General features: G+C 43.1%; 1 protein-coding gene across 2 annotated transcripts in view; it reads left to right on the forward strand.

Annotated features, from left to right (window-relative positions):
- The first annotated feature begins 5,140 nt into the window (after positions 1-5,140).
- Positions 5,141-19,600, forward strand: part of itpr3 (inositol 1,4,5-trisphosphate receptor, type 3) — a 43,785-nt gene continuing 29,325 nt past the window's right edge. For both annotated transcript variants that reach the window (XM_069716544.1, XM_069716545.1), the window contains exons 1-15: positions 5,141-5,446; positions 11,689-11,759; positions 13,532-13,653; positions 13,836-13,922; positions 15,755-15,913; positions 16,078-16,176; positions 16,281-16,364; positions 16,705-16,851; positions 17,271-17,366; positions 17,488-17,532; positions 17,669-17,811; positions 17,941-18,040; positions 18,825-18,985; positions 19,082-19,223; positions 19,391-19,555. In XM_069716544.1, coding sequence (XP_069572645.1) covers positions 5,355-5,446; positions 11,689-11,759; positions 13,532-13,653; positions 13,836-13,922; positions 15,755-15,913; positions 16,078-16,176; positions 16,281-16,364; positions 16,705-16,851; positions 17,271-17,366; positions 17,488-17,532; positions 17,669-17,811; positions 17,941-18,040; positions 18,825-18,985; positions 19,082-19,223; positions 19,391-19,555 — 1,713 coding nt within the window. In that variant the 5' untranslated portion in view covers positions 5,141-5,354. The remainder of the gene's footprint in view (positions 5,447-11,688; positions 11,760-13,531; positions 13,654-13,835; positions 13,923-15,754; positions 15,914-16,077; positions 16,177-16,280; positions 16,365-16,704; positions 16,852-17,270; positions 17,367-17,487; positions 17,533-17,668; positions 17,812-17,940; positions 18,041-18,824; positions 18,986-19,081; positions 19,224-19,390; positions 19,556-19,600) is intronic.

The following is a 19,600-nucleotide window of genomic DNA, read 5'->3' on the forward strand; positions in this document are numbered from 1 at the left end:
TTTCAACTTTTATTTTTATTTTTTTCCTTCTCAGACGTCTTCAGGAGGAAAAACATGAACACGAACGTGAACTGAGGTCACGTGTGAACATGTGAGAGCCGCTGTTCACGTTTACAGTGAATGACAGGTGTGTGTGTGTGTGTGTGTGTGTGTGTGTGTGTGTGTGTGTGTGTGTGTGTGTGTGTGTGTGTGTGTGTGTGTGTGTGTGTGTGTGTGTGTGTTTGAGGTGTTCTCCCATGATGCACCGGGGCAGTGTCCGAATAATAATAGTCATTTTAACTTTAACTCCGCCTCCTATGTCGGTCAGTTTAACTCCGCCTCCTCCTTCAAGAAACAGAAAATACGCATCTGGAACATTTTTATTGATTAGACATCTACATCACTTCCTGTCTGACCCGACCACACACACACACACACACACACACACACACACACACACACACACACACACACACACACACACACACACACACACACACACACACACACACACTCATTACATCATCTCCTCCTGCGGTTTTCTAATTAATGAAATTATCTTCTATTTATATAACGGCTGCTGCAGAGAGAGTCACGTATGTGAACTCGGTCCGAACCGCTTTGTTCACGAATCACCTGATGTGTCACCGAACTGTTTGATTGACAGGTCCTCAGTGCGTCGGTCAGGTGGGTCGAGGTTCTGCTGAGGCTCTGCTGCTGCAGCTCTATATAAGGCTGGAGAGACATGGAGGGCAGCAGGGGTCACACACACACACACACACACACACACACACACACACACACACACACACACACACACACACACACACACACACACACACTCCTTATATGGCAGAGAAAGTCGGTGGAAAATGTCCGGTGTGAAACAACAGAGCGTGAAATTCCTCCGTTCTCTTAAATCCGATCTAAATCTCCGGAGCCGACGGACGTGTTTTGGTTGGAGATCGTCTTCGACATAAAAACACTCTGTCCGTCTGAACCGGGGCGATTTAGCCCAAATCAGTCGTCATCGAAATCACTGTCGTCATGGAGACGCGACACCAGTCTGCGGGTCAAAAAATGTTTCCGGCATTTTACCGACAGATGTTTATGAAGGAGAATCTTTATCTTCTGAACGCCGTGTTTCGTCTGTTCCGGACTCGTAGAAGGTTCTACGACCGGGTTCTTCGGGAGGTTCTCGTTGTTTTTGTTTTTTTTGGAACCAGTCGATCTACGTTCGGACCCTCACCGACGATCTTTGGGGTCGTGACCGAAAGAACGAGATCGCAGGTACGAGCGGCCGAAAGCGGTCGGTCCGGTACGACGCTCGACTTCGGTGTTTCCCGTCATAATCAGGGGGCGGAGCAACGATTTCAAAAAGTTTGGGGGATCCTAGGATTCGAGTACCGCCGACGCCGACCTTCGGTAACTTACCCAGAACCCGACCGAGGCGACAGAACCCGGACGAGGCCAAACCTAAAAAAACGACGTTTTCAACGTTAACTTCCTCCTCTTCCCCTTTTAAGGTCGACCAATCAGAGCACAGTTGGCGTTACTTCGTCCCGTTCTGGCTTTGATGCTTCATTTCAAAACTTTCAAAATAAAAGAATAAAATAGTTAAAACGTGCGTTGTGTTTTTGTTTTTGTTCCAAAAACCGAACCTTCGCTCCAGACCTCGAGGTTTCTGTGAATTCCTGTCTAAAGAAAACACCAATAAAAAAAGCAAAACCTCTGATTCTTCTAAACTTTCCTTCTTTAGCACGTTATCGACTTGTTTATTTTGGACTCCTCGCTCCAGTTTCGCGGCCTCGTCCGGGTCTGAAACCTCCGGAGGAGAGAAATGTGGCTTCTTTTCAAGTTCAGATTTTAAACAAAATAAATAAATATATATTTATTTAGATCTTCTCCCTATTTAGACAGCTGTCTTTTTCTAAATCTGTCCATCCTCCGAGCGTCCAGCCGGCCCGGCCTACATCACTTCAAAAGGTAAACACAACTATGTCACACACACACACACACACACACACACACACACACACACACACAACACACACACACACACACACATGAACCCGCCTGATGCTCAGGAACTCTGCAGATTTATCTCCTGAAACTTTGACAGAAGCTTCATCGTGTCTTCAAGTGAACTTTTACCAGCTAGAAACACAAATACTGAGATATGATGGTGGATCTTTTTTTTTTTTACTGCAGATATCGTCGCGTAAAAACAGAATTTATTTAACTGTTATAAGTAACTTCCTGTAAATTTGATCTTCCCACGTTATCGCTACCTTCAGATTTTTTGTGGTTCCGCATCGTACACGAGTTTTTTTTGTTTTGTTTTGTTAGAACATATAATTAATATCAGAACAAGGCTTTTTGGAAAAACTTGTAAAATGTGTTTAATGAAACATTCGTATTAACGATGTTAGCTTTGCGTCCTGCCAGCCGGTAGATTCTGCGAACTAAACCTCGTTAGCTTCGATTCGTTTTGAATTCTGTGTTCAGATTAATATTTATATTTTTTTTAGGTTTTTATAAACTTCCTTCTTGTAGTTGTGATATATCGTCTGCTTCGGCAAAACAGAACTTGATAGAACTTGGTTTCTACGCTTTAAATAATTGAAGTTAAACACAAATTGTGAAGTTTGTTCATATCTGCTGTAATTTGTTTGTTTTTTTGCGAAATAAGCTGTTTATTAGCTGGTTGCTAACTTGTTTACCTGTTTACCTGTTTGTTAGCTTTGTCAGACTTCAGGGAAACAACATGGAGTTCAAATGGTTGTCTGCTGATGGAATCAGTCTCTTCTGTTGATGTGAATCAGATCCTGGATCCCTGAAACCAGATCTGGTCCTCGTCCTGGTGCGTACGTGATGCTAAAGTGTGTCAGACAGCCGGCTGCTGCTTTCACAGCAGAAACAGGAAGTCCAGTCAGCGTGACTCCTGCCACATCTGAGGGGTTAAAAACCTTCTTCTTCCTCTTCTTCTTCCTCTTCTTCTTCCTCTTCTTCTTCTTCTTCTTATGCAAAACTTGAGGTTCACCACGACAACCACGAATTAATCTGCTTTGAAACATCGGTTCGTATTCTGGAGTTGATGCGAATTTCTGTTTTGTTCCAGTGAAAATTAATTCAAGAGTTTTGATCCATAACAGAAAAAAAAAAAAAAAGTCTTTTAATAACTTTAGTTTTTTTTTTTTTTTGAGATTTACAGTTTTACAATTTGGGGAAATTAAACGTACTTTTTTTTTTTTTTTTTTTTAATCTGTATGAAAAAAATGCCTTCGTGACGCGTACACGAAAAACATTTCCCAGAGATGAAAATGTTTTTATTTTAGTTTAGTTTCCGGACTCCCGTAACCATCTGACTTAAAACCCTTTTCCGAGCGCTAAATTGCTGATTTTAACCTGTTTCCGAAGTTGCGAGTTCGGTATTTGACGAGGTGGCTGACTGGCCGCCATTTTGTTAGGGAGGGGGAGGGGGGAGGGAGTAAAAGTTGGTTCGTCTTAAGTTGTGAACCAACGAAACTTCAAGTTCTGTATTTATGCGCCTTAAAAATATTTCATAGCAAGACGTGGACAGTTTTCAGCCTGAAATGGCTCTGGGGCACTATTATGATGTCAGCACTGGGGGAGGGGCTAGTCGCAGTGGGAGGAGCTTGTTATTGACCATGTAAGCAGATGCACCATAAAAACCTCTCTGAAAGAAAAATATTGCCACTCCGAATACGCACATTTTTCATGAATTTGCATGTTCTGAGCCAGAAGCGACCATATTTGGGAGGAGAGAGCTGTGGATCTTGACTCTATGCCCCGCCCACCTATTCCACAAACATGCCTGTCAATCAAACTAGCTCCGCCCCTTCAAAACATATCAGCATCTGAGTCCTAATATGTAATGAATGATTCATTCTTTCCAGAAGGAAGGGACTTAATCTAATGACTCCATGATGACTGGAAATATATTTACTGACTATCGGAGACAGCTCCTAGTGGTCTTCAGCGGTATTACAGATGGAGTCTATGGAGACAGCTCCTAGTGGTCCTCAGCGGTACTACAGATGGAGTCTATGGAGACAGCTCCTAGTGGTCCTCAGCGGTATTACAGATGGAGTCTATGGAGACAGCTCCTAGTGGTCCTCAGCGGTATTACAGATGGAGTCTATGGAGACAGCTCCTAGTGGTCCTCAGCGGTATTACAGATGGAGTCTATGGAGACAGCTCCTAGTGGTCCTCAGCGGTATTACAGATGGAGTCTATGGAGACAGCTCCTAGTGGTCCTCAGCGGTATTACAGATGGAGTCTATGGAGACAGCTCCTAGTGGTCCTCAGCGGTATTACAGATGGAGTCTATGGAGACAGCTCCTAGTGGTCCTCAGCGGTATTACAGATGGAGTCTATGGAGACAGCTCCTAGTGGTCCTCAGCGGTACTACAGATGGAGTCTATGGAGACAGCTCCTAGTGGTCCTCAGCGGTACTACAGATGGAGTCTATGGAGACGGCTCCTAGTGGTCCTCAGCGGTACTACAGTTTTAAGGCACTTTGGTGTCACTTTTTCAGAACCCTCAGAAGTTTTTTTGTCTTTATTGTTCAGATATTTTCAGCTCGTTTTTAAAGTATAAAAAAAGCGATCATGGTCCATCTAACAGAAGGTTTTGTCTTTAGCTTCCTGTTGTTTGTGGTGATGAATGTTTTGAACGCAACGAAAAACCTGATGTTGGTGTCCTGGAGCGCGTCATTGAACTGGGTGGGAGTGTGTGGGGGGGGGAGGTATCTCATTTCTGAAAATATGTGCTTAACTTGTTTGTTGTGGTGAACACGTGCACGTGTCCTGGAGGCATGCATGCGTGCGCGCGGTACTGCTCGTGTGTGTTTTTTTGTGTGCGTGCGTGTGCGTGCGTGTGTGTGTGTGTCCTCGCGGCAGTCTTTCTCTCACTTATCAACACCTCGACTTACTTCCTGGTTTTTATAATACCGAAGTCTTCGGAGGGAGTGAGCGCGCGCGTGCAGGCTTCCAAACACACACACACACACCCTGCGGCGGGAGCGCGCGGCGCGTGGCCGTGTGAAGTGTCTCCACCTCAGTGTTGCACACTTCAATCTGCAGGACGAGTCTCTCCGTGTAAACTCTGTTGCGGGACTCCTCTTCCTCACTCTGCGGGACTCCTCTTCCTCACTCTGCGGGACTCCTCTTCCTCACTCTGCGGACCTCCTCAACCCGAACTCATGCAGACCCGGCGGTGAGACCGTGAAGGACCGAAGCGGGTCGTGAACTCTCGTGCCCCCCCTCCAGCACCCCCCCTCCAGCTGAAGTTCGGTTCGGCCACCTGCGGGTTCCTCCAGCGCGCCGGAGACCGGACCAGCGAGCTGCAGGATGTCGGACTCCGCGTCCAGCTTCCTCCACATCGGAGACATCGTGTCTCTGTACGCGGAGGGATCCGTGAACGGCTTCATCAGCACGCTGGGGTGAGTTCTTCTGGTTTCCTGATAACTTCAACATCTGATACGGAGGGTTTTTTTTTGTTGTTGTTGTTTTTGGTTTTTTGATTAAAGGTTTGATTTCACTGAACTAAAATCACGAGACTGGTTTCAAAAAATATTCCTGAAGTTTCATTCTCACTTTACCGTCCTGGAGGTATGAAAGAAATTAGAGTTATAGTTTCATTTAATAATAACTCAGAATATAAGACTGAACTGTTGGACTCAATCTCAAAGTTTTAAGTTGTTAAAAAAAAACAACTATAAAGTAAACAATAAATTTACGAATGAATAGTTAAGTAGTTTATTAATATATAGGTGAGTTTGTGTCGAAGCAAACGTGAACAAACTGATGTTTGAAGTGAACGGTTGTAATAGATTTTATTAAAATAAGTCGTGTTAATAATATCCAGTAATGTTGCGACATAAAATTTTAAATACACAACTCAAAAACTCTCAATTCATTCAGTATGAGACTCGATAGGAACGAGAAGCTCTTTTTATAACTCCCCCAAAAAGTTTGGAATTAAAGTCACATTTTATAAAATAGGTTTTTTTGTGCTTTTATTTTTTTGTGTTTCTATTTTGTGAAAATTACTTGAAAAATGACAAATTCCAGCTTCTAAAAAAAAAAAGTCGGTGTTTTTAATGATGTTGATTTTGATCCTCTGGTTCATTTATCAAACTCGGCGTCCGTCAACGGTTATATCGACGTTGTTTTTCTATCAGTTGTTCCTCGAAGAGAAAGTGGGCGGAGCTTAACACTCGCTCTTCAGTCCAAACACTCGACTTATTTTAGTCCAGAAAACCCGAAGAAACTCAGTGACCCAAAAACGGACTCGGGCCGGGTACCAGCTGTTGTTGTTGGACTTCAGGACAGGTGTTGTTAAAAACCATTTCTGGTCTGACCCCCGATGACCCCCGCGACCTTCACTCGACCCCCTGGCGGCTGGGTGGACTTGACCTCGGCGTGTTGTTCGGAGGCCGGTATGGAGTCGCCCCGTTCGATAACTCCCGGGTCCTGGCGTTCCTCTCAGAACCTTCAGAACCTTTCTGTAAAATAACCCCCAGTCGTCCACAGTCGTCCCCGACATCGATCGCTTAAATTGATTACTGGAGGGGATTAAATGCTAAATGTTAGCGAGCTAAGCTAACAACCGTAGCTTCCGCTTTTCTGAGCAGAACGTTTCAGCAACGACGGGTCCGAACGAGGGGCCGTCTCGGTACCGGCTACCGAATACCGCTGAAATGTATTCATAAGCACACAAAGGGGAAAACAACCACCCAAAAAAACACTCAATACATTTTATAAACTAGCCAAATACATCAAACGGATTAAACTATTGTCAGGAAACCAAACCGTAGAGTTGTTTTCTGAAGTATTATTTTAACCCCGACTACGTTAGCATCGTGCGTTTCCGTTGCTGATAGTTCGACATTTTACGATATTCCAAATTAAACGCTTAAGTTAGCGTCGAAATTAAATAAGGCGTCATTTTTTTATTACGGTTGTGAACTTAAGTCAAGTGTTTTTTTTTTATTTAATACATTTTGTGTCACGGTAATAAAACCACAAGTAAAAAAATGAGCTGTAACAACCAACTAAAGCTCATTGATGTTAAATTGTACGAGTTTTTTTTTAAATTTTTTATGTTGTACCATTTCTTTTTTTTAAATCGGCAGCGATAAAACACGTCTATTACAAGTTTTTTTTTCTCCCGAGACGTTCGGTGTGACGTCGTTCATCTCAGAATAAAACCTTTGAAAGCGGTTGATTGTATGGCAGGAAGAGGAAGTCGTACCCAGCATGTCCAAGAGAGATTTCCACTACCAGTGTGTGTGTGTGTGTGGGCTGGTTTATGTGTCTTTGTGGGGACCGGGCTGGGTGTTGACCTCGTGAGGACATCGTGTGTCCGGACCGTCAGAGTCCTTGTTTGAGGGTCCAGAGCTGTTTTTTTTGTGGTTTTTTTCTGGTTCAGGTGTGAATCAGTTTGGATTCAGGTTTGGTGTCCTGGTAGTACACGATGTCATCGAGGGTCCTCACAACGCTAGATGTACGTGTTTGTGTGTGTGTGTGTTTCCTGTACCCCCCGTTTTTGTTCCACCTCTGTGTTCGTGTGTTTTGACCTTTAAGCTTCACTTGTTGACTTTCACTGACAATAAAAAAAAAACAACGATATTTTTAATCCACCGCGGCCCGTTGCCTCGAGAGTGAAATTAAATCCACGACTTTTGATATTAAATTTTGGACGTGAATGTTAAAAAGCAGCCAGAAGATGACTCTCGAATTTGTCCCTCGAGTTTTCCCCGACTGACACCAGTGGATCAAAAATGAACACGTGTCCAACAGTTTCGTTTTCCAAAGTTTGAAACCAACTTTCATATTTTTGTTCCATTTTTAAACATTTGATTGTTTTTGTTTTTTTGTGTTTCACGCTGCAATTTTACTGAAGAATTTTGTACGACATATTTACAGCCCGATACCTGACATTCGATCGCAGAAAATTTAAGAGATTCATTTTGTTGCCACTTTATTATTATTATTATTATTATTATTATTATTATGGAGTTACGATCAGAACGTAGCTTCTTCTCGGGAAATTTATCATAAATTTCTGCATTTTTCATGTATTTTTAAAGCTGAATTTTGACGTCTTTGTCAAAGTTCTTCGTCCCAAACTACAGTTAAATACGATCCCCTCTCTGTGTGCTCTTTAAAAAAAAGAAATGATTCCTTTTTCCATTGTTTAAGGAGCGATTACGTGCCGCCTCAACTTCCTTGAAACTTGAGACCACGTTTGTTTTTGGACCAAAGCTTCTTTCATCTGATTATTCTGGTTCGGCCCAAAACTGTTAAGTCCACAAGGTCCAGATCAAACTGTTTTTTTTAAATTTTTTTAAAAGACGACATCTACATTCAAACGGGGACGTTTAAATAAGACGTACCTGTCAGGGCGATGTTGTTAGCGGACGACCTGCTGGTTTTCTTAGTCAAATTCTGCCGAATCAACAAAACCAGGATTCAGACAGCGAAGCTCAGAGAAGACATCGGAAACAACAAACACGACGGAGAAACGCTCCGAGATTCTTTGTGAACTTTTTTTAGCTGAAATTCACGCTTAAAGTAACTGAAAACTGAAAATGTTTTTGCGAAAAAATTTGCGATTTAAGTGACAACTTTTCTACGGATCGATTATTTCAGCTTTATATTTACGAGTTCACTGATTGACACTTTATCGATAAAGGTGGAAAAGATATATGAATCAGCTGTCACTTTAAAACACACGATCTCGGTTTTATTGGACTTCTGCAGGCTGCAAATCAATGAACAGAGTTTTGGCATCAAAGTGAGGAAGTGCTTTGATTTATCATGTGATTATTTATTTATAGCTATAAATATATACCGAGACGAAAAACATTCATTCATCCGCTGCTGAATTTTCAGGATTTCTCTTGTTTTTTTATTTAGAAAAAGTTCCCAGTTTTTAATTTAGATTTTAATTTTGCGCATCAGAAACAGGTTTTTATTTCATGTGGGTTTTTTTCTTGTCGGATGAAACTCGGAGGAATCGGAGCTTCGTCCTCGTCCTCGTCTTCGTCCTCGTCCTCGTCCTGCCAGCGTTAGTCCATGTTTTCTGTCGACCGACGCTGCAGATGGAAAATGCCTGCACTTATTCAAATAACTTGATTTGTATTCAAATCTGTTTTACCTGCAGCAGGAGGAGGAGCAAAAAGACACTTCTTACTGTGTGTTTGGGAGTGAACACGGTTGTTTACCGGGTTTTCAATGGCGTTACTCGAAGACAAAGACCGATAAAAAGGCTTTAATTTATACTATTTTAGTAATTAGATTCATGAGAGTGGAGAGAATTTCTTTAACTTTGTCTTTTTTTCCCGAAGCGCAACGATGACATTTTTTTCCTCCTTGTTCAGACAATGAAAGAAGCGAGAAACAATCTGTTTACTGGTGTCACACTATAATACGTCCCCCAGTCCACTAGAGGACAGCATCGCAATAAGGCGTAAAAAAACTAAAATGCCAAATGTTTCTTGGTTTCAAAGCTCTTGAATTTCGTTGTTGTACTTGACAGCAAAAATGAATATTTTTGGGGACTAAGCGGACATTAAGATATTAACGGCCACTTATCACAATATTCGTATGTTTAATGAACCAAAAAAAAAAAAATGAATGAAAAAAGTAAATATGAAGAATCATTCACTTTAGTGTCACAACAATCAATGTCAGTCGATAAATTACATTTCCGATGTTCTGCAGCTCGGCTTTTATTTTTTATTGTCCGGGATTATTTCGTTATAATATCATCATATGTATTTTTACTTTATATAACTTTTATCTTTATACATGTGAAATCTAAAGACAACAGCGCCCTCGAAAGGTCTGTTTACACCGGAGGAAAAAACTGATGGTTTTTACTTTAGAGATTTAAATTTGATGATTTTAATAAAGGATCAATCAACTTGACAATAAATCCAAATTAAAACCGGTTAAATGTGGTTTAGTTAAAGATCTCTTTTGTTCCGAACAGATTTTCATGGTCTTCATTTCCATAGGAGGCGTTTTAGCGTTTTATTTACTGACTCTCAATAATTTACATGGACGTCGAGTCAATGACCCATAAACATCCTGCAGCACAACACACTTTTATTTTGAAAGGGTCAATTAAGACTTATGGACTTTGAAAAAAAAAAAAGCAATTTGGAGGAATTAAATAAGAGTGGATATTTCTACTTCCATATTTTAAATGTGTTCACTAAAACAAGTTTTAAACATCATGAAACGATCTTCAAACTAAATTCTAGGATCGATTTCTTCGTCTTCGGTACTTCGGGCGATCGCAGTGTTGAATATGCTTTTAAATACACCAACATTTGTTTGAGCGACCGGTGATTTGACTATTCATTTTAAACATCGCTCATGAACACAGCGTCCGGCCTGATTTGTTTACAGCTGAAATATGAATTAATGTGTCAAAAACAAACCCTCATGTACGCACTGAATTCATCTTATATTATAACTCCAAAGCAGTTGCGTGATCATATTATTAATATCAATATTAAACAATTATTTTGAAAGGCTGTCGACTTCACGGTGACTTTACTTTTTTCTTTGCGGCTTCGGTTCAGGTGGAGGATCGTCGGAGTCCTAAGAACACACACACACACACACACACACACACACACACACACACACACACACACACACACACACACACACACACACACACACATTCCTGTTTTCATCACTTCAGATTTAAACTAATCTTTAAATGTAGTGAAGAACATTTTGGGGACTTTGCTTTGTGTTACCATAAAGGAGTTGAAAACCCCGACAGTGTAACACACACACACACACACACACACACACACACACACACACACACACACACACACACACACACACACACACACACACACACACACACACACACACACACACACACACACAGTGTCTGAATGAACAGGTAATCCTGCAGGCTTCAGGCTGTCTGAAAACACTGTGTGTGTATGTGCGTGTGTTCTTGTTTTCCTCACATTGTGGGGACCTGACATCCTTATGGGGACATTAATAAACGTCCAAAGATGAATTATGAAACCTGGTTTGATGTTCAGGTGAAGATACGTTCAGTCGATGTCATGTCCTCTGAAGTGGTGGAAACAGGATGGTGTGTGTGTGTGTCTGTCTGCTGTGTTTCCTAAACACTGGCGGTAGCAGAGATTTTCCCTAATGATCACACACACACACACACACACACACACACACACACACACACACACACACACACACACACGTGTGTGCGGCCGGTCGGATCGCCGCCTCCTTAAATAGTCACATTTTACTGTAAAACCTCCAAAAGTAGAAAGACGGACAGACGCAGCTGTTTGGTCTTATAAAGTCAAAACTCCAGAGATCCTCCGAGTGTCATCGGGAGAGTCTGACGACATCCAAGAGTTATTATAGAAAATAATACCAAAAATAACAACCTCATTAAATCAATGAACTTCAAAATAAACTCTTTAATTAGAGACATTAAAAAACAGGAAACTCAATTCAACACGTCTCCTTTTAATTTAATTTAATTTAATTTAATCTCCATTAAACACTTGTATAATTATCAGTTTAAGGTGTCAGTGGATTTAACAGGTTCCTGGTCTAGCCCCGCCCCCTTCTCATGGTCACCTGGTTAGTTTCCTCTCTTGTGTGTCCGCAGGTTGGTGGACGACCGATGTGTCGTGGAACCGGCGGCTGGAGATCTGGAGAATCCTCCGAAGAAGTTCAGAGGTGTGTGTGTGTGTGTGTGTGTGTGTGTGTGTGTGTGTGTGTGTGTGTGTGTGTGTGTGTGTGTGTGTGTGTGTGTGTGTGTTCTGGTCCCGGTTCTGGTCGGAGCAGCCGTGCAGTGAACTGGATGAAATATAGATGAGGCGTCAGTGATGTGCGTCCAGCTCCGTCCCTCGGAGACGTCGTCCTCCAGCTGCTCCATGACGTCTCCGTCAGTTTGGAGGTCGATCCGTGAACCAGTTTAGAAGTAGATCAGTGACGGACGGCTCGAACTTTAAATCTGGAACGGACGAGAAGCTCCTCGGTGCGACGATCGGTCGATCAAAATGTCCCATCGGGCGTCGTTTTCACGATTAAAGTCTTTTTAAAAAAAAAACCAGCAAACTTGAACCTGTCGGTCCCTGAACCAATCAGCATCCAGCGGTGACGTCACCCGTCGGTTTGTGAACGTTACGAAGGCTCCAGTTCAGATTCCGTCAGGAAGTGACCATATTTGGACGAGCTGGGAGGACGAGGAGATAAACGGTGGATCTGACTGATCTGATTGGAAACCATGACGATACCAGAAAAAAACTTATTTTTGAATCTTCTTTTCTAATGAATGAGGGATTATTTTCAGATGGACCTCCAGAAAACTAATAAGAAGGAGTGACTTTAGCTAACAACACCGAGATAACTGATGGACACATTTTATTTACTTTGGATTTGATGAGAGAAGTTGAATGGGAGTCTATGGAGCCGGAGGCTTTTTGGAGCCGACCTCTAGTGGCACTCGCTGGTATTGCAACTTTAGGACACTTCTGCAATTTTCAGACCGGAAGCTACAACTTTTATATTCAGTCTGTGGTTCATGAACACTTTCTGATAGTTTTAAGAAGTTACAAAAGATAAATATTGTAAATAAATTGTCACTGTTTACTCACATTAGAATATGGTTTTGTGGTTGAGTCTTTATGTTCAAGTTAATCTGCCTCCACGACTCCAAATCGCTTCTGTTTGCTCTCCAAACACATCAGTTGAAACAGTGTCAAAACATCCAGGATCTGATGGAGGACGGTCAATATTTACCTCCTTTCATCCTTTCACTCCGACTTATGTTTTGTGTTTTCTGAACGTTGCTCGTTCCTCCACCTCGAACTCATCACATCCTGTTTTCACTGTAATTAAAGAAGCAAATGTTTTTGAACCACAGACTGGATATAAAAGTGTTCGTAGCTTCCGGGTCTGAAAAATTAGGCCGATTGCAGAAGTGTCTTCAGCTGCAATACCACCGAGTGCCACTAGAGGTCGGCTCCAAAAAGCCTCCGGCTCCATAGACTCCCATTCAACTTCTCTCATCAAATCCAAAGTGAATAAAATGTGTCCATCAGTTATCTCGGTGTTGTTAGCTAAAGTCGATCCTTCTTATTAGTTTTCTGGAGGTCCATCTGAAAATAATCCCTCATTCATTAGAAAAGAAGATTCAAGAAGACCTGTTTTGGGGGGGCGTGTCTTGTTTGATTGACAGGCCTGTGGTGCAGTCAGGTTACAGCTATCGGTGGGCGGGACGTAGATCAGTCACATCCCCCCGCTTAGCTCCTCCCCCAGCTTGTCCAAATATGGTCACTTCCTGCTTCCAAACCTGCTCCGAAGTAGCAAAGACGGAGCCAATGAGAGCGCAGTGAGACGTCACAAATGATAACGGAACTGTTTCATTGTTAAGTTTATTTTTTTCGACGAGATCCATTCAAGTGTTTGAAGCGTTTGTCCTGAGTCAGCGTTTCTCTCCCACGCAGACTGCCTCTTCAAGGTTTGTCCGATGAGCCGCTACTCGGCTCAGAAGCAGTTCTGGAAGGCAAAACAGGCCAAACACGAGAAGGACAAGATCGCCGACGTGGTTCTGCTGCAGAAGCTGCAGGTAACGAGCGCCTGATGGTTCTGGAAGGTTTCTGAGGCTCAGAGTCCAGCAGAACTTTACTTAATCAGCATAATTAATCACAGTGAACTGTGTGTGTGTGTGTGTGTGTGTGTGTGTGTGTGTGTGTGTGTGTGTGTGTGTGTGTGTGTGTGTGTGTGTGTGTGTGTGTGTGTGTGTCGCAGCATGCGTCCAACTTGGAGCAGAAGCAGAACGAGACGGAGAACAAGAAAGTCCACGGAGATGTCGTCAAGTACGGAACCGTCATGCAGGTAAACTCACCTGATTGGTTCTCACCTGATGATGTCACACCGGCGATCTGAAACAGGGAGCCGGGCGTTGATTCGTAAATGAACCGTAGGTGTCGAGCTGGTGGAGCACCGGAAACAAAAGCTCCGCCCCTTTTTTTTCCCCTCCAAGTACGAAAAATGAAATGTTTTTTCTTTTGTATCCGCTCCTGTTTGCCCTGTTAAAGTTAACGCATTAAGCTGTTGATACAAACAAAACCCCTCCGTGGCCTCGCAAGGCTTTTATTCTGAAACATTTGCAGGAAGTTGTCACACACGTAAATATAAATACTAAAGAAACAACGACAAAGACGCTCGTAACGGCAACAAACGATCGCAAAGACACAAAATTTCCCCGAAACGACTGCAGAGACGGAAAACAACTTTTCTTTTAAAACAACAACTTTTAACGGTTCGTATTTATTCGCGTTAGCATTTTAACGTGCGTCCTTTTCATTTTATTTGTATTTTTTTGCTGCTCTTTTCATCGCGTTGTTTAGGTTTTACTTTAAAGCAAAGAAAAAGTTTCAGCGGGATAAAAAAAACAAAAAAAAACGTAAATCCACAGTTAGAAGATACGTAAAAATAAAATCTTATCGTTACCGTTTTGTCGTGCACAAACTTTACGAAGTAAAACAAAACTTTTGATGTGTCGGCGGATGACTTAGCCTCGTCATCCTTCGCCGATCTGGCCTGAGCAGCTGATGACATTGCAGGTCGGCGCTCCTCTCTGCTGCCCCCGAATGGTCGGGAACTGTTACTGCGGGTGAAATCGACGCCTTCGGCTCCCTGCAGACGTGTTCGCGGGTTAGACGACACGCACACGTCTGAACACGTCGGAACACGTCGGCGTGTGTTCGGTGAAACCTCTGTTTGTACTCTTCATGTAACAGGAACGCGACTGTCGTCATGACAACCGGGTGACTCACACGCCCTCCTGTTTTTACAACTGCGCTGATGCATTACGTGATCATTGACAGTATCACACGGACACACACACATGCACACGCACCATCCTGACGCCTCTCTCTGTGTGCTGACACGCTTCGTGTCAATATTGACCTATATAGACTTTTCATCATAATACACACACACACACACACACACACACACACACACACACACACACACACACACACACACACACACACAGGTTGGGTGTGGTATTTGATGAATGAAACTGAGTCAAGTTGTTGAGATAAGGATTTCTGTGGGAGAAACGTGTGTGTGTGTGTGTGTGTGTGTGTGTGTGTGTGTGTGTGTGTGTGTGTGTGTGTGTGTGTGTGTGTGTGTGTGTGTGTGTGTGTGTGTTGAAGGTGGGGATAGTAGCTCACCATTATTTTGCAGAACAACCCATGTCTGTTTAAACTTTCAGAAGTTTAAACCCAGAGAGAATAAAGATGATATTTTCTTCATTGAAGCATTAAAGATGTAAATCTCTCTGATTTAAAAAGTGTTTTGTAACATTGTGACCCAAAGATGTGTTTAAACACACAGACTGAATATAAAAGTGTTCGTAGCTTCCAGGTCTGAAAAATTAGGCCGATTGCAGAAGTGTCTTCAGCTGCAATACCAGCGAGTGCCACTAGAGGTCGGCTCCAAAAAGCCTCCGGCTCCATAGACTCCCATTCAACTTCTCTCATCAAATCCAAAGTGAATAAAATGTGTCCATCAGTTATCTCGGTGTTGTTAGCTAAAGTCACTCCTTCTTATTAGTTTTCTGGCGGTCCATCTGAAAATAGTCCCTCTATGAGGTGGGCGGGGACGTCGTATCGTCATGGTTTCAATGATGGATGCTGTTTGGTTTCTGTCTCCAGCTGCTGCACATGAAGAGTAATAAATACCTGACGGTGAACAAACGTCTGCCGGCGCTGCTGGAGAAGAACGCCATGCGGGTGACGCTGGACGGGACGGGCAACGAGGGCTCCTGGCTCTTCATCCAGCCCTTCTGGAAGCTGCGCGCCAACGGAGACAACGTGAGTACACACGGTCCGTCATGCTAAGAGACACGGCGACAACATGAGTCCTCTCAGAGTCCCTTAGAGTCTCTCTGTCCTCTCAGAGTATTTCTGTCCTCTCAGAGTATGTCTGTCCTCTCAGAGTCTCTCTGTCCTCTCAGAGTGTCCCGTCTCTATTCCAGGTGGTCGTTGGGGACAAAGTGATCCTCAACCCGGTGAACGCCGGTCAGCCGCTTCACGCCTCCAATTACGAGCTGACCGACCATCCGGGCTGCAAAGAGGTGAGACGGACTGAAGACGGACTGATGGACGGACTGAGGATGGTGATGATGCCTCTGATTACCTTCCTCACCGACTCCTGACGTGCCTCTTCCTCCCCCTGCAGGTGAACTCGGTGAACTGCAACACCAGCTGGAAGATCAACCTGTTCATGATGTTCAGTGACCACCGAGAGGAAGTCCTCAAAGGAGTGAGTTCATCTCCTCGCAGTCCGTTTATTAAAAATAATAATAATAATAATAATAATAATCTAATAACTGGTGTTTTATTTTGATATTTATTTATTTACTCGACTTTTTCCATCTCTCAGAGATAATTAAGACGTATAAGAAAGCATAAACCTCCGTGATCACATGCTTGGTGCTGAAATGCATTCTGGGAGTTGTAATTTATGTCTTTTTATTTGACTCGTTATCAAAGATGATTTCTAACAGAAAGTTTCATGACAACATCGTCCCGAGATGAACGAAAACTGCGTAACTGTCCTTTAACCCATCCTGTGACTCCGCCCCCTCCCCTCCGTCTCCCAGGGCGACGTGGTGCGTTTGTTTCACGCCGAGCAGGAGAAGTTTCTGACCTGCGACGAGTACAAAACTAAACTTCACGTTTTCCTGAGAACAACGCTGAGACAGTCGGCGACGTCGGCGACCAGCTCCAACGCTCTGTGGGAGGTCGAGGTACGCACACAAACAAACACAAACAAACACACACAGATACACACAAACAAACAAGCAAACATACAAACACAAAAAATTACACACAAACTAATGCAAAAATTCACAAACAAACATATTCCAACATACAAACCAACACAAACAAAAAACGTATATTTGTTTCAAATAGACACAAATATACACAAACAAACGTGAAAAGACAAACAGACACAAACATACAAATACTCACAGAAACAAACATATGCAAACATATACACAACAACAAAAAATATACACAAAAGGACACAAACATATTAAAACAAACAAACACACAAAAAGATTTACAAACAAACATACAAAACCAAACAAACAAACACACAAACAAACACAGATTGTTTGTTCTTCCTCTGAACTCTCTCTCTGCGTGCCGATTGGTCCGTCAGGTTGTCCATCATGACCCGTGCCGCGGGGGGGCGGGACACTGGAACAGCCTGTACCGCTTCAAACACCTGGCCACCGGCAACTACCTGGCTGCCGAGGTAACCACGGCAACGACGATGGATGGCCGATGAAGGAATGAATGTGATGAACATGAAGAGCTGCTCTGTCATTTATATACTTATCAAATATTGGATTTTATTTCTTCTTCATTGTTTGCAGGAGAATCCGGGTTATAAAGGAGACACCGTGGACCTGACGTCGTCGGTGAGTCGCCGTCTTTTTAATCAACAGAATATCTTCAAAATAAGAGTCATGTATGTGCACGAACATGGAGACCTCACCCCTCTCTGGAGCGGTCCTTTTCACCTCCTCCTCCCGACCTCTGACCTCCTCCCTGCAGATGGACGGTAACCGCAACAACAAGCGTTCCCACGGCGAGAGGATCAAGTACAAGCTGGTGGCGGTGCCTCACGGGAACGACATCGCCTCGCTGTTCGAGCTCGACCCGACCACGCTGCAGAAGACCGACTCCTTCGTGCCGAGGTGAGGGGCCTTCGCTTCCTGCCGACCCTTCACAATAAAAGCCAACACGCGTGAGCGGTTGACGGTTAGAAGTTTAACGAGGGGTTCAGACCGACGTAAACAAAGTCGACGGTCCGTCTTGTCTTTCAGAAACTCGTACGTCCGTCTGAGACACCTGTGCACCAACACGTGGATCCAGAGCACCAACGTCCCGATCGACATCGACGAGGAGCGACCGATCAGACTCATGGTGAGGTCTTATTGATTATTAAAGCTAAAGAAAAGTTATTATCAAACTTTTTGAATCATTAAAACATTTTTCAAGAAAACAAAAGAAAAAATATTTCGTAGTTTTTTTCATGTTTTTAAAATCTGTGAAAATTGTGATGAAATTTTTCCCTGATTTCTGATGATTTATTGATCGCATGATTTAGGAACTAATCAAGAAACTGAACAGTAGTGATCGATAGTGAAAATAATCATTATTAATTATTTTTAATCTTTTTTGGAACTGTGGCTTAAAAACTGTCAGAAACATTCATCAGTTATTAAAATAGTTGCCAGGTTGTTTTACTGTTGATTGGCTGATTGATTAATTGGTCTGATTGGCTGATTGATCTGTTGCTTTAAACTAAAGATGTAAAACCCAGTTTGAGCATAAATATAAAACATTGGTGAACTCAGGTGTCATTCTGACACGAATAATACACAGCTTCACTTTTATATTTTAATTTAGTCAAATTAAAGCTGACATTGATAAAGTTGGTAGGTGATAAAATATTAGAATAAAATTGATAAATTGAATTCCAACAAATGTGAGATAAATGAAAAGGCTGATCTGGATGTTACTTTTTAATACAGTTTGACTTCATGTAAAACTTTTTTATTAAATATGATTTGACTGATGTCAATATTTATATATATAAAAAAAAATTCAACCAAAAACACATTTTTGAAAAAAAACCTTTAAACTATAATTGCAGCCAAATAAAAACCTCATATTTCACAATTTGACGTGTTCCTTTGTCCTCCAGTTGGGGACGTGTCCCACCAAAGAGGACAAGGAGGCGTTCGCCATCGTCTCGGTTCCCGTGATGGAGATCAGAGACCTGGACTTCGCCAACGACGCCAGCGCCATGCTGGGCACCGTGGTGGACCAGTTCAACCAGGGATTCATCAGCCAGAACGACCGCAGGTACGGAGACGGGTGCGACGGACGGGACGGCGAGACGCGCCGAGGACGGCTCGATACTCAAAGAGACGTGTGTCTCTCTCTCTCTCTGTCCCGCAGGTTCGCCATCAAGCTGCTGGAGGACGTCGTCTTCTTCGTGGCCGACGTCATCAACAGCGGGCAGCCGGTCCTGGACATCGTCATGACGAAAGCCAACCGGGAGAGACAGAAGCTGATGAGGGAGCAGAACATCCTCAAACAGGTGAGAAAACGCACAAGAGGTCAAGAGGTCAAAGGGAAACAGAAAGTGGCTTCACATTTCGTTCTATAATGTAGAAAACCTTTTGATCTCCCGGTCCGAACGTCACATCATTGTACGTGTTGATTCTCTGCCTGACTGACCCTGCCTGTCCGTGATTGGTCGCTCAGATCTTCGGCATCATCAAGGCGCCCTTTAAAGACCGCAGCGGGGGGGAGGGGCCTCTGCTGCGTCTGGAGGAGCTGGCCGACCAGAAGAACGCTCCGTACCAGTACATGTTCAGGCTCTCCTACCGAGTCCTGAGACACTCGCAGGAGGACTACCGCAAGAACCAGGTGAGGAGGAGGAGGAGGAGGATGAAGACGATATTTGTCTTTTTA

Source organism: Brachyistius frenatus, unplaced genomic scaffold (genome assembly GCF_029030835.1).
Source record: "Brachyistius frenatus isolate BFR_SWC_R1_liver_20210118 unplaced genomic scaffold, ASM2903083v1 Contig_159, whole genome shotgun sequence".
NCBI lineage: Eukaryota > Metazoa > Chordata > Actinopteri > Embiotocidae > Brachyistius > Brachyistius frenatus.